The sequence below is a fragment of the Pteropus medius genome, unplaced genomic scaffold (genome assembly GCF_902729225.1).
Source record: "Pteropus medius unplaced genomic scaffold, Ma_sr-lr_union100, whole genome shotgun sequence".
Lineage (NCBI taxonomy): Eukaryota > Metazoa > Chordata > Mammalia > Chiroptera > Pteropodidae > Pteropus > Pteropus medius.
In genome coordinates, this window is record NW_024349804.1 from 195,984 (window position 1) to 210,332 (window position 14,349).

A 14,349-nucleotide genomic window follows, 5' to 3' on the forward strand; every position below is an offset into this window, starting at 1 on the left:
TGTGACTTCTGACACAGGCTTGTATCTTGCTGGCAAAGGTTATATGAGGATCAAATGAGGTGACAATGATATTTGGAGTTACATGTTGTCTTATTTGTCGTGTAAACCTAACCAACACAATAGCTGTAGTCGAGGTTATCACATCCAGAGGCCGGCTTCTGTGATTGGCTATCTTCCTGGAACTTGACTTGGTTTTCTTAAAGATATCGGAAGTTATAAGCCTGTGATGATATCAGGCGCTAAGTACCTCACCCCACCTTGGCTCTGGTGAAACCAGCCCAGCCAGGAGGATCCCTCGCTAAGGAGAATGATGTTTGTTCATCTTTCTGCACAGACTTTAGCTGGTGAATATTTCCATAAGGCTGCACAAGGCGGACACATGGAAGGAACCTTGTGGTGTTCTCTCTACTACGTAACAGGCAACCTGGAGACGTTCCCTAGAGACCCCGAGAAGGCCGTTGTGTAAGCATCTGTCAGATGTTGTGTATGAAGAGAAAGCCATCCGCAGTAGTCCCTGTTATCCTCAAGGATACATTCTAAGACCCCTAGTGGATGCCTGAAGCCGCGGGGAGTCCTGGACTTTACATATACTGTGTTTTTTCCTATATATGCACACCTTTACGCTTAAAGGAAGCACATTATGGCTTCTCTTGGGCACATCCAAATTGCCAGCATCACTACTCTTGCATTTGGGGGCCATGTGTAAGTGAAATTAGAGTTACTTGAACACGAGCACTGGGATACCATGACAGGTGATCTGATAACTGAGACAGCTGCTGAGTGACTGACGGGTGGGGAGCTCTACAGAGTGGAGGCCCTGCACAACGGGAGGGTTCACGTCCCAGGCGGAACAGAGCAGGATGACACGAGATTTCATCGCACTGCTCAGAATGGCACACAATTTAAAACTGAGATATTGTTAATTCTGGAATTTTTTACTTAATATTTTTGGACCACAGTTGACCGTGGGTAACTGAAACCTCAGAAAATGAAACCGCGGATAAGGGGGATTACTGTCCTACAGTCAGCATGCCTGAGAAAACGAAGTTCTTTTTTTTTATGTACTTTTTAAATTTCATTTTTATTTTTTATAAGTTTAAAAACTGATATGGTTCACAAAGTTTAAAGAGCCAAATAATTTAACAAAACAAAAATAAAAACAAAAATTTAATTACAAGTTGAACTTAACTTGATAAGAAAACAAAAAACAAAAAAAACAAGAAACCTCTGGCTATTCCACCCCAGACTCTGTTTTCTACTCCCCAAAATAAATTACTTTCAACTTCTTATTTCTTTTTGATTTGCCTCTGTCACTAAATAACATACTTACACCATTATTTCTTGATATTTTCATTATAGGCCTTGTCTAATGATGTCCCACTGAGAACGATATAGATTTCTTTCACTCTGCCACCTCCTGCTACCCCAGATTCACACTTCCTGCCCTCTCTCATCTTCCCAATGAGTATATCATTATTTTAATTAGCTCAGCATCAGGAATTTACATTATTATGACCATTATTATCACTTGAGCCATGTGACTACCATGACTACTTTTTATCTCTTATGTAACTTTGTGTTTGATGTGAAATCATTATATTTTATTGTTCTTTAGTTGCATAGCTTTCTGTGTTCTTACCATTTTCTATGTACCTGATCTTCAAATTCTCCTACAGTTGTCTAAATCTCTTCTCAGTATGTCCGGACCCACTAGGTATTCTATTAATTTAATCTTCTTGATGTTGTCTCTCCGGGAGTCTTCGTTCAGGACAGAGATGCCCTCCTGTAATTAACTTTGTCATCATTTGGGGAGTCCTCTTTCCCTTCATCTCTGTCTCTTTTGGTCCTCCTTGCTGGACCCTATTTCTTCCTCTCTCTGGTTTACTCCTACATTTTGGTAGAGCATATCCTATAGTAGCTTCCTGAAGTACAGTGAACAGGAGGCACATTTTCGAAGTCACACATATCTGATAATGTTTCACAGGGGTTGGCAAACTATGGCCCACAAATAACATGTGGCCTGCCATCTGTTTTGTATGGCTCCGAGAACTAAGAATGCTTCCTTCTTTTTTAAAGGGTTGTAAAACAAACAAGCAGACAAACAAAGAGGAGTATGCAACAGAGACCATGTGTGGCCCTCGAGACTTAAAATATTTACTATCTTGCCCTTTATAGAAAAAAAGTTTGCAGACCTCTGCTTTAGACCAACCTCACACTTAGCCTGGCTCCCCAAAAGGTGTTTTTCATGACATTCAAGAGCAAATCCAACTTGATCTGAACCCAGTCATGAAACTTATCTCAGCAATGAAACTTGAGGCTTTTTATCATTGTTAATTAGGATATTTTGTGTGAACATTCATATATTTCATGGATTTTCTTGTTATCTTTCTCTCGTTGATTTCTAGATGAATTACTCTGTGATCAGAGAATATATTCTGAACGATGTCAGTCCTTTGAAATGTGTGAAGGCTTGCTTTATGAGCAGCATATGGTCAATTTTGATATATGCTTTATGGTCTCTTGCAAAGAATGTATTTTCTGAATTCATTGGGCACACAATGTTCTACATATATGATCAATTACGTCAAGTTGATTAATTATGTTAGCCAGATCTTCTATAAGCTTTCTGATGTTTTTTTTTCTGCTTGTTACATCAGTTATTGAAAGAAGTTGGAATCTCCCACTATGAATCTGTACTTACCTATCTCTATCAGTTGTCAATTCTGCACTATATATTTTGAATCATGTTATTTGTTGGGTCATAGAGATTGCGAATTGTTTTGCCTTCCTGGTTGATCCCTTTATCATGTTACAATGTCCTCTTTATCCATGTTGATGGACCTTGCCTTAAAGTCTCTTATTTTTAATGTTAGCAGTTATACCTGCTTTTTTAAATCAGAACTGGCATGTTCTGTCTTTTTCTATCCTTTTACTTTTAGTCTTTCTCTGTCCTTATTTTTTGGTGTGTCTCTTATAAGCAGCATATAATTGTTTTTTTGTGTATTTTTTATTAAGTCTGACAATTTTAGTATTTAGCTCACCTAATTATGTAAGGTAATTATGTATATATTTGGTTTTAAATCTACCATTTTACTAATTATTCTCTATTTGTCCTACCTATTTTTGTACCCTTTTTCTCTTTTCTTGCCTTTCCTTTGTGTTAATCAAGTATTTATAAACATTATTCTATAATATACATAACTAACAAGCTAGTTATGTATTCTTGTAATATCTATCCTTTTAGTCATCATAAATCTAAAGATTATGACAGACTAGTTCATTATCAATAAACTCCAAGATAAACAGGAACAAAACAGGGAGACCTTATAATAAATCGATAAACATATTTTAATGGAGAGAATACTAGAACGATTGGTAAAGATGATCTTTTTCCATATTGGTGGATATTTTTCATGAGGAAAATTTCATGTGTTTATTTCCATAAATGACACCTCCTTAGCATTCATAAGAAAGAGCACTGAACGCAAAGCTCTCAAAATGCATCTTTCTTTACCTTCTTAACATTCAGTTCTGGTTTGTTGCTTTATAAAAATTCGAACAAGGAAAATATTCCCCAAGTGGGATTTATTGAGATCATATGAAGAAAAAAGCAATTATTTAATTTGCCACAGTTCGGATATTTTCTCTTCTCTTTCCTTTTCAGATGGGCAAAGCACGTAGCTGAGAAAAATGGCTACTTGGGCCACGTCATTCGCAGAGGTCTCAATGCCTACCTAGAGGGCTCATGGTAAGCTCGGGACCCACGTTGCCGTGAACTCTCTTGGCCCTGACCTTTCAATCTGTCACTGTAGTCTTAGGAGATGGAATCTTAAAATGCAACCAAGAAAGCAATTTGCAGAGAAATCACGGCCTCTCAGTAATACTATTCAGAGTATCACAGACTGATTGGCTGTTGATTGGAAAACATAGCATTTCCATGTTTAATTATACACAAAAATTAGTTCTCTAGGGGGAGCATCCACATTCATCAAGTTGAGAGACATGTGAATGTGTTGACTTCCCTTCAAGCTTGTTTCTCTTGGTGTCAGAGTCTGGAGACAGCACTGGGGATCCTGGCTCACCCTCTGCCTCTCACTAGCAGGCCACAGAAGGCCCAAGATTTCCACCTTGTTCATGGGAAGAAAGGAAAGCAGTGTGTTTAGGGCTCAGGCTGCATCCTTGCATAGACATTTTGCGGTATCTTCCGTGGCCAGGCACCTGGGGTTGCTGGAAGTCCCTCACGAAACCTCTAACGTCACAACCAGTCACACTCCCCTTTCTCACCTTTTTCTGATGATGCTAGCAAACCTCATCCTGTACTTGCTGGGATGAAGAACAAACACCCTGTGGTACCCATCGTATGTGAAGACTTCCAGTTCCTCCATTTGCTGTTACTTGATTTTACACATAAGGGCACGTTTCTCCAAACTCTACCTGACTTCATCATCTTATTTTCTTCTGCCAGTCCTAGCATTCCATCTTACTTTTCCCTTGGGCTACATTTTCTTGGCTGGTTTATTGCCTAAATGATCTGAGTATTTCAGCAGTAACTAAAAAGGCTATGCAAATCAGCACATATCCTATTGGTCTACTACCTCAAAGACATTAAATCAGACTTATCATCAATCATATTTTTATTTGAACCTTAATTAAAAATTAAAACATAAGTCCAAAAGAACACCATTTTCTCCTTTGGTCCATGGGTGCCTGTGTAATCAACAGACAGCATCTCAGTGATGGAGATTTTTAAGTTAGATAATGCAGGGGAAATGAGCCCAATGAAAAAAGCACCAAATAAAAAAGTGTATTATCATCATCCTGTGAAAGTTAATCTGTGGCTTCACTTTGCATGATAGGAAAGAAATTTTTAATGAAATTATTATTTTCCAGTTGATATACCTTACAATTTTTGTGCTGTTTTGTCTTGTTTCCCAAATGAGCTTCAGTTCATAAAACTCCCAAATTTGACTTTAACTCATTCTCTGCCCTCATCCTCCGAACTTCCCACCCTTTGCTCTCCATAAGCTTCTTAGAGGGGAACTATGCATTCAGATGTCAAAATGTTTTTATATGGGGTTTTCCCAAAGGGAGAGCACATCTGTAAACACCCCCAGTACACACACACACGCACACACACATGCACACACACATACACACCCCGAGATGTCTAACATTTTTTTCCATAAAGAGAGTATCTCTTAGTAGCTTAGCTTTCTTGCCTACTTTTGAATTTTAACACCACAAAGCACTTTGACATTTAAAAATTTGCTGTGAAGGTCAAGGTGAATTAAGATTTTTGTGGCCTGCTGTCTTTCGTAGAATATTCAGCCACAAGAGATTGATTTTGGGGGGGATGGGGGAATTAAGTGTGTTCTACACTGTGAATTTGGGTTCGGTTCAGCGTATTTTGCTGAGTGCTCTTACATGCAGGCACCTCGCCATACGCTGCAGGGGGCGCCACGAGTAGGGCTTGGGGAAGTTTTCTGCTTAGTCTCCTTCATGCTGAACTGCCTGCAGCTTCTCACAAGGCCCATGTTCTGTCTGACCTCTGGGCCTTTGCACTTGCTGTTCATTATGCCCAGAAGTCCTGGCTGACTCTTTACTTCCTTTGTTCCTTCCATGGATCATGATTGCTTTTTACTTGTTGATTGCTCTGTGATTTGTATTCCAGTGCCTAATACCTAGTGGCACCTGGAAAGTGCTCGGAAACTACTGAGTGAATGAATTAAGCCAAATAGATGGAACAAATATAACCTAAGCACTGTGAACAGTATATGAAGAGCATCAGCAATTCCGAGGAGGACAGATGCTATTTGGTTTGGGGGACTTAGGCCACCCTTTATAATGGAGGTGGCAGATGATATGGCCTTGAGGGGTGGGTGGAATGTCCACTTAGCCATTCAGGGAACCACGTTTCTGGTGAAGGGAATCACAAGAACAAAAGCAAAGAGATAGGAAAATTCTGGGAGTGTCTAGAAAATTAAGCTACCAGTTTACCTTTAGGGTAAGATTGGTAAAAGAGAGTGAAAAAAATCAAGACCAAAGAGGTATGCTTTATGGACTTTTGAATGGCAGGTCGTACACTTTTTACTTAATTCGTGGAGTAGCAGGGAGCCAGCAATAGTTTTGAGAGAGGGTGGTTACGTGACAGAGCTGGGTTGTGAGATGCTTAACCGAACGACTGTGAATGATCGTGAAGAGAAGGGGGAGCCCGAAGGGGTGGGGGGGTAGTGAGTTAAGAATCCAGGCAAAAGGAGCAGAGCGTTTGAGATAGAGAAGCGGCATGAATCATTTGAGTTGTTTGTCTGTTCTTTTGTCATACGATAGTTGATACATGTGAAATACTATGATATATATGTAGGTTCCAAAGCATAACAGTCAAACAAACACCCATAAACCTACCACCCTACTGAAGAAAATGAACTCTGAAAGCCCCTTTGCGTGTCCCTCCCAGATTAAACCCAACTCCGCCCCCAGTACCCAGAAGTAACTCTCATCCTGAATCGTGCTTTCTTTACAGTTTTTGATGTATGTGAATATATTAATCTATCTAAGCAATAGATTTAGTTTGTCTTGTTTCTGAGCTTTATATTATTAGAATGTTATTATATATGATTCTTCAACTGCTTTTTTAAAATAAACATTATGTTTCTGAGATTTATATATTTTGATGCATGTTCCTGTAGGTCATTCATTTTTGCCCCTGTCATATACCACAATTTACTTACTGGTTCTCATACTAACACATATTTGGGTTATTTTCCATTTTTTTGTTTTTAAAGGCAATGTGGCCATGAACATTTTTTTATGTATATCATGACATACAGAGGAAGAGTTTTTCTAAAATATAAACTTAAGAGCAGTGACACAGGGTAGGCACCTGTTGGAGTTTACAATGCCAATTGCTTCCCAAAATGATGGTATCAATTTATTCTCCATCTATAAATTTCTGTTTCTCTACATCCTTGCCAATCTTGATGCTGATGCTAAGTTTTGTTACAGATAAGTCTCAATCTGAATTTGAGGCTTTTCTTCGTATCAACAGAAAGAAACATCTAGTACCCATTACAATGGGAAAATCTTTGTCAAAATATATTTGAGGCAAAGTTCTTCTCTTTCTTCTCTCCAAGCCCCTATACTTGTCCCAGGGGTGAAACAGAAAATACTTGAGTGTGGCTTCCCCACAATGTGACTTTTTTGGGCACCATTTATTTTGCTGTAACAGAACTAAATCATCTATCAATGTCCCAAGTCCATCCCCTCTTTACATTTTCTGCAAGTGAATTTATTCTGGACATTATTTTCAAATTACATGTGTCACTTTGATGAGCCTATGCTTTTCTGTGTTGTTCCAAGATTTATATGGGATAGCGTAAAAGAGAAGCATAATTGAGAAAAGGGCTTTTTGCTGTCCAGGCATAATGCAGAAGATAATATTGTCATGCCTGAGGCTGTCCTCGGACACCAGAAAAGTCAGCTAAGAAGAGTCCATCTGTCATGTTTCATTTCTCCCTGACTCACCCATACATGTATTTTATCTGTGAACCACACGTTTTTATTGTTCTTTGTCTTTAATACACCCAAATACTTAACCCAGGAGGTTAGCCCAATTATGGTGGGCTTGAGGCAAGACAAGCAGGCATGCCAAGTTCCAGCCGAAAGAGATTCACCTTTTTGCAACAGAGCAGGGGTCCTGAATCCCACTCCAGGATTGCTATTCATCCTTCCAGTTTGAGCTGCTTCAGGCATTGGCAGAAAAGAGCACAGAGAAAATAATATAATTGTGTGAGAACCTGCTCAGAGGTAGTCAGATTCACAATTTGCAGCCAGCAGCCTGAGAATTGATTATTAAGAAGCATCATTAAAGTTCTATAAATATATGTGCCATCTTCGAAGTGGGGGAATAGCAAATGTGCCCCTAACTTCATTCTTTGTATTTCCTCCTCTCTGCATCCACCCCGCCCCACCGCCATCAGAATGACTGTCTTGGGGACAATTTCACTTTAGTGCATTGGAAATGAAACTTGAAGCTCTGGTTGGCTTCCTAAACCTTGAGGAAATTTCAGGAAAGGCAGTACAGTTTTGTGGCTCGTCTTTGGGCTGCCTGCAACAGCAAATGTTGAGGAAATGTTTTGTTTCATGAATATGAGCATAGAAATACCTATAATTAATGCTTTCAGGCAATTTCTGTTGAAACACAGCGAAGTAAGAGCCAAGCGCTGGGAGGGAGAGCAAATGCGGATAAGGTTTCTACAGAGGCGGTGTGTCTCAGAAGTCTTAATAAGCTGAGAAAGTCTGGTCTTCAATGTTCTGACCTTCGCCTACAGTTCACTCTTTGCTATATGAAAATGAATGGTGGTGGAATCAGCATACCCTGGCCTCTGAACATTGCTTCTGCAAGATGGAAGACAGAGGTGCATTTCTGTTCAGTACCTCATTGACATCAATGTTTTTAGACATCTTTTTGATGGATTACAGTGCTTCCTCAAAGGAAATGCTTGAGGATTCTATGAAATTTCCAATACAGTAATTGGGCGGTGGAAGTCTTCCTAGGAACTTGTTTCTCCCTTCTCTCCACCACCATCAAACTAACTTTAGAGATAAGATTTTGCTTTATAAAATTTATCATAGTGATTGTTTTATAGGGAGTGTCAACCTTGTGCCCTCCCTGCCCAAATCCTAATAGTCTGTCTTATTGCTGTCTAAGAAAAACTCAATTTTGTTACATTTTAATAACATGAGTCACATTCTATCCGGTTATGGCAGCAGGGGGAGCCAGCTTGATATTTGACCTTGGACTGAGAAGTATACACCATCCCTCATTCGTCCCTGAGGGAAACAGACATTGGTGTAAGCCTGACTGACTCCGAAGACACTTGAGATTATAAGACTTTTGGAACAGGATCATATTACAGAATGACAGGGACTTTCTGCTGTACCTCCCTCTCATACCCTCCATCTGCTCTGAGGATTCTTGTCACCACACATGATTTTTGCAGTTCATGTAAGAAAATGTCTGGGCGTCTTATGTGGTGGTTTTGCGGCTGCAGTTGTGTCTCGTTAGCTGGCTTGCCTATCCAGGGGACACTGCTTAGCCAGCCTTGTGTCTCTTTAGGATGAGTCATGGCTAATTGGTCGGCTGCCTTGGGTGTCTCAGAGACCAAGAATCAGCCCACTCAGCAGCCACGTGGCCCATGACCTGCAATATGTCTGATTGAAAGTCTGCTGTCCTAATTTGACTCCCTAGTCACCTCTCTCTGTCCCTAAGGGATAGTCTGCCAGAAGCAGCTTTAGCAGTGTAGAAAAGATGATTTCAGAATCTGCTTCCCTTACTCCCTCTAACCCACCCTTCCCCCTCCTTCCTTTATACTACTTCCTAGATGGAGCTAAAATTAAGAGTTCTTAATGTCAACTACTTAAAATGAAAAATAAGCTTTCAAAACAACCTTTTATAGTTAAAATAAATGTTTACTCATAAACTGGGTGACACAAAGAAAACAGAGGAAATCAGATAAGTCAAAAGTAGAAAATAAAAATGACTTGCATTCTCACCAGAGATAAGTACTGTTAGCATTTTGGTAGATAATTTTTAGGTTTTATTTTTTATCTACGTATAAGTATCTGTGTGTATGTGGACATGTGTGTGTGCAGATTTATTTTTGTTTCACGAAAATGGAATTGCACTGGTTTTTATACTACCATTTTTTTTCACTGAGTAAAAAATTTTGCATAGCCATCTTTCTGCCACAACGTTTTTAATGGCCTCATTGGAAAGTGGCTACGCCCTAGGTTAATTTAGTCACTGATTTTCAAATATTTAAATTGTTTCCAGTTTTTTCCCCCCCATTCTTTTAAACAGCTCTGCCATAAATTCTCGCCACAGAATCTTTGCACATGTCTCTAATTGTTTCTTTAGAATAAACCTTCATGGGAAGAACCGTTGGCCCAAGTGGTCTGTGCAACTAACTGTAAGACTTCCCACATTGAGCCATTGCATTAATTAGCTTAACCGCTAACAGTGGTTTTAGGAATATGTCCATTTCCCCAAGTCCTGGCCATTATCCGTGTTATGAATCGTGTGTCAACCTGTCAACAGATGAGAAGTGGTCTCTCATCGTTTTAATTATCGTAGTGTCAAACATTTATCTTTTCATGGGTGTTTCTGACCATTGCTCTCAAGCCCCTGGTAAACTGCCTCTCCTTTGCCAAACTTCTAATGTACCACAAAAGCTCGACTTTAAGCCCATTTCAGAATCCTAAGCTCCATAAAGCCTTTCACAAAACAGGACTCGAAAGCACGAGAGTTTTTCTTAATACCACTATGTCCTCTTAAGTGAGGATGGAAGAAATCAAGGACTGAAGGCTAATCGACAACCCAGCCTCGTATTCGACCTGCAATTCAGCCAGTAGAGGTAGCTGTTGTATCAACTAGCTCCCAACCTTATCTGTCACTTCAGCCTTAAGATAGAAAATAAATCAGTGCATGCAGTAAGTATTTTTAACAACAGTATTTATTTAAAAAAAAAAACCTCATGGCTTTGTGGTTTTAATAAAAAAAAAACTGCTTATTTCATGCCCTTCTGTTTGAACATCAAGCTCTCTGTGAATATTAGTAAACGCTACTATATGAAATTTATTATTAATCATCTATTTTTAGGCACGAAGCTTTGCTGTATTATGTTTTAGCAGCAGAAACTGGAATTGAAGTGTCACAGACAAATTTAGCCCACATCTGTGAGGAGAGGCCAGTAAGTAAATGTATTCTTCTCAGAATAGATGTTCTAAGGTTAAGGATGATGAATTGGGTTTTAGGGAGGCAAAATTAGTCACTTGGCCAAAATATGAATGAATTAACTTTTTCTCCCCCTTCACCTCCTTAGGACCTGGCCGCGAGGTACTTGGGTGTTAACTGTGTTTGGAGATACTATAATTTCTCTGTTTTCCAAATTGATGCGCCTTCATTTGGTATGTATAGAAAAACAGGTGCTCAATTGAAGCATTGGAGGCTTTTAATCTTTAGTAACAGGGAACATCTAACAGCTTTGTGTGAAGTGTGATGTTGCTAAACAATTAGGAAAGATAGTGAAAATCTCTGCTATTAAGATCATGACCAAACTCAATTCTCAGCCTCCTGCAAGGCATGTCTCCTCGTCCGTTGTCCATTGTGTGCTTGGACCTACCATTTCTCTGGTCAGTGAGAATTCAAAAGAGAACGCTACCGTGGAGATTCTCCGAGCCAGTGGTTTGCCTTTTCGCCCTCACATGTATTCCCTATCTTCCTGTGCTCTGTTCTATGTGGTAGGGGGCTACTCGCCAGGAACTACAATTCCCAGACTCCTTTGCTCTGGGGCTTCTGATTAGTTTCAGCCACTGGGCTACCCTGACAGGACATTGAAGGCTGGCGGGAGGGGAAAAGCCCAGGTGTTTCTCTCTGTGCTTTGGGCCCGCCTGAGTCTCTGGCAGTGGCTGCTATTTCCGTGGTCCCAGCTCCTGCCTGGAAGTCCCTGCTCTATGGTCTCAGCTGATCCTTAGCCCAGATATGGTAGTAGCTTCCTGCATTGCTGATGTCTGGGTTGTCTGTTGTTCCCCATTTGCCTTTTCGGCTTTTCCTAGCATGCCCTTCCAGTGCTGAAATCTCTCTTTTGAACTGCCTGACGTGGATTCTGTTTTTCTGATTGGATACTTGAGTGATACATACGCTATTGAACAAAACTTTTCCCTCGGAGGAAAAATAAAATAGAATAAATAGAATAAAGAAATACCTATCGGTCATCAAACCCAGGCTGTAAAATTTCTGATGTGAAATAAAGTACCTCCCCAGTTTTTGACTGATTGGGCTGTGAGGTTGCAGGCTGTGATTCTCACAAACAGACCCGTTCAGGAGAGCTACTAAGCAAAGCAAGAAAACATGTCTGGGAATGTGAGTCCTCAGCAAGTCTTTTTTTTTTTTTTTTTTACTCCTGCCACACCAACAAAACAAACAACAAAACAAAACAGAAAACTAAAGGTGTTCTGTATTCGATTCTGGTAGGAAAAACTCAGTCATGGGAATGGGCCAACTGCTGTAAAATGTCAGTCTGGGAAAAAACGCTTGACAAATGGGCCTGCATTTTTTGTCCTGCAGCATATTTGAAAATGGGTGACCTTTACTACTATGGCCACCAAAACCAGTCGCAAGACCTCGAGTTGTCTGTGCAGATGTACGCCCAAGCAGCACTGGATGGAGACTCCCAGGTAACAACAAAGATTGAGTTGTCGCTGATGCGCGGATGCCTGTGTGTGAGGTTATAAGGCATAGAGTCCTCACTAGCCCTCCGTCTACATACGCTTCACAGATTACAAAGTCATTTCTTATCCATTGTCACAAGTCTCACAAAGACCCTGTGAGGACACTAACCATGAATGTTAACCCTTTACTGAGCATCTACTGTGTTTCTCACACCAATCTCACGATAGTCTCTTGGGGGTGGGGATTATTATACCCATTTTCTAGTAGAGGGTACCAGGACTATGATAAAGTGATACATGACTCAAGGCCAAACCATCAGGTAGAAGATGAAGGAGCCAGAGCTTAAACCTAGGTCTTTTGGCTCTAAGCTCAGGAGTCTTTCTACCAGATTTCATCAAACGAACTCAAGAAATTGAAAGTATGGTCAAGATGGGAAATAGTTTGCTTGTATAGTTGGGCCAATAACACTTCAGCGATAAGACTTTGCTCTCAGTGACTTTTATTTTGAAACTTTTTATTTTGGAATATTTTTAGATTTATAGAAAAGTAACAGAAAGAGTACAGAGAGTTACTGTATTCTCTTCATCCAGCTTCTCCTAATGTGGATATTTTTCATAACCACAATATCATTATCAAACTAAGAAGTCAATATCAGTTCATTACCATTAAGTACATTTCAGACTTATTCAGATTTCACTAGTTTTTCTACTAATGTTCTTTTTTGTTCCAGGATCCTACATTGCATGTAGTTGTCATTTTTCTTTAGTCTTCTTCAGTTTGTGACTGTTCCTCAGTCTTTCCTTGTCTTTCATGACCTTGGTACTGTAAAAGAATATTTATCAAGTATTTTGTAGAATGTCCCCTGATTTTGATCTGGCTTCTGTTTTCTCATGAATAGATTGAGATGATGCCTTTGGGGCAAGGATAGCACAGAAGTGATGTGTCCTCAAGTTATTATATGAGGTGTACATGACGTCTTGTCGCTGGCAAGATTGATCTCTGTCATTTGGTTAAGATGGTTTCTGCTGGGTTTCTCTCCCGTAAAGTTAATATTTTTCTGATTTCAAGATATCTTGGGGAGATAGTCTGTGACTATGCAAATATCCCATTTCTCCTCAAACTGCTGCCTACTAATTTTAGTATCCTTCAGTAGCTCTTGTGACAGTTATTATGGTATGCTAATGATGATTCTCTGTTTCCCTCATTCCTTCTGCATCTCCTAATTGGAGTTCTGTGAGGTTCTCAGGATCATTTTCACAATGGAAGTTGGAATAGTCATTATCCTCTTAGGCAGTGGGTTTCTGGTGTTGTGCTTTGGGATTTGATCACAGAGTAGAAATTGGAAACTTGTCCCTCTCTTAGTCTTTTTATTTTTATTTTTATTTTTATTTTTTTAGGGAGTTACTACATCAGAGAGGTTCTTTACCTGGGTTAAAATCTCACGTCTCTTTCACTTCATAGTGATTTGTACGTGGCAAGTCACTACATCATGGAGTCTTCGTTTTCTTGTTTGTGAACTAGGAATAATAACAGTACCGACCTCAGAGTTTATGAGATGTTTGATGGGAAGCACTGAGCCCAACACTGACTCAATGGACATGATCTATTATTATTTCTTCTGGAATGGAATAGGAAATGGTGCTAGAAGGACTTGCTATGGAGCCAAACTCCCTTAGACAATATCTGTTGATACTCAAAATTAGGTCTGGACCATTTTTTAAAATCTGATTTTATTTTTTGGAAAGATAATGTTATAAAAACATTAAAGTGTAATTTTAAAAGAACAGTCCGTGGCAGAGACTTTATTCCTTCATGTTTTCATGTTCCCTACCAGTTCCTGCCACAGGCAAGTGTGTCTGTAACGTCAACATGCCACTCTTTTAATATATTATAGGAATATGTGAATTTCATTGCACAGTCTCTCTCTAATTATCACTCTCAACCGCTGCTCCATATTCTGTTGAGCCGAGAGACCGTAATTTATTAAACTTTATCTTATTGGTGGACTTTTTGTTTGTTTGTTTGCTAATTTATTCATTGATTGAGCATATATTTATTCAGTCCTGCCATGTCTTGGACAGTGCTTAGAGGTGGGGACATAACATTTTGAAAAATAGACA

At 39.6% G+C, this 14,349-nt stretch overlaps 1 protein-coding gene across 1 annotated transcript in view; it reads left to right on the forward strand.

Annotated features, from left to right (window-relative positions):
• Positions 1-14,349, forward strand: part of SEL1L3 (SEL1L family member 3) — a 93,472-nt gene that overhangs the window by 67,804 nt on the left and 11,319 nt on the right. The window contains exons 16-20 of the mRNA XM_039838053.1: positions 303-462; positions 3,665-3,748; positions 10,658-10,748; positions 10,881-10,965; positions 12,125-12,234. Of these exons, the coding sequence (XP_039693987.1) occupies positions 303-462; positions 3,665-3,748; positions 10,658-10,748; positions 10,881-10,965; positions 12,125-12,234 (530 nt within the window). The remainder of the gene's footprint in view (positions 1-302; positions 463-3,664; positions 3,749-10,657; positions 10,749-10,880; positions 10,966-12,124; positions 12,235-14,349) is intronic.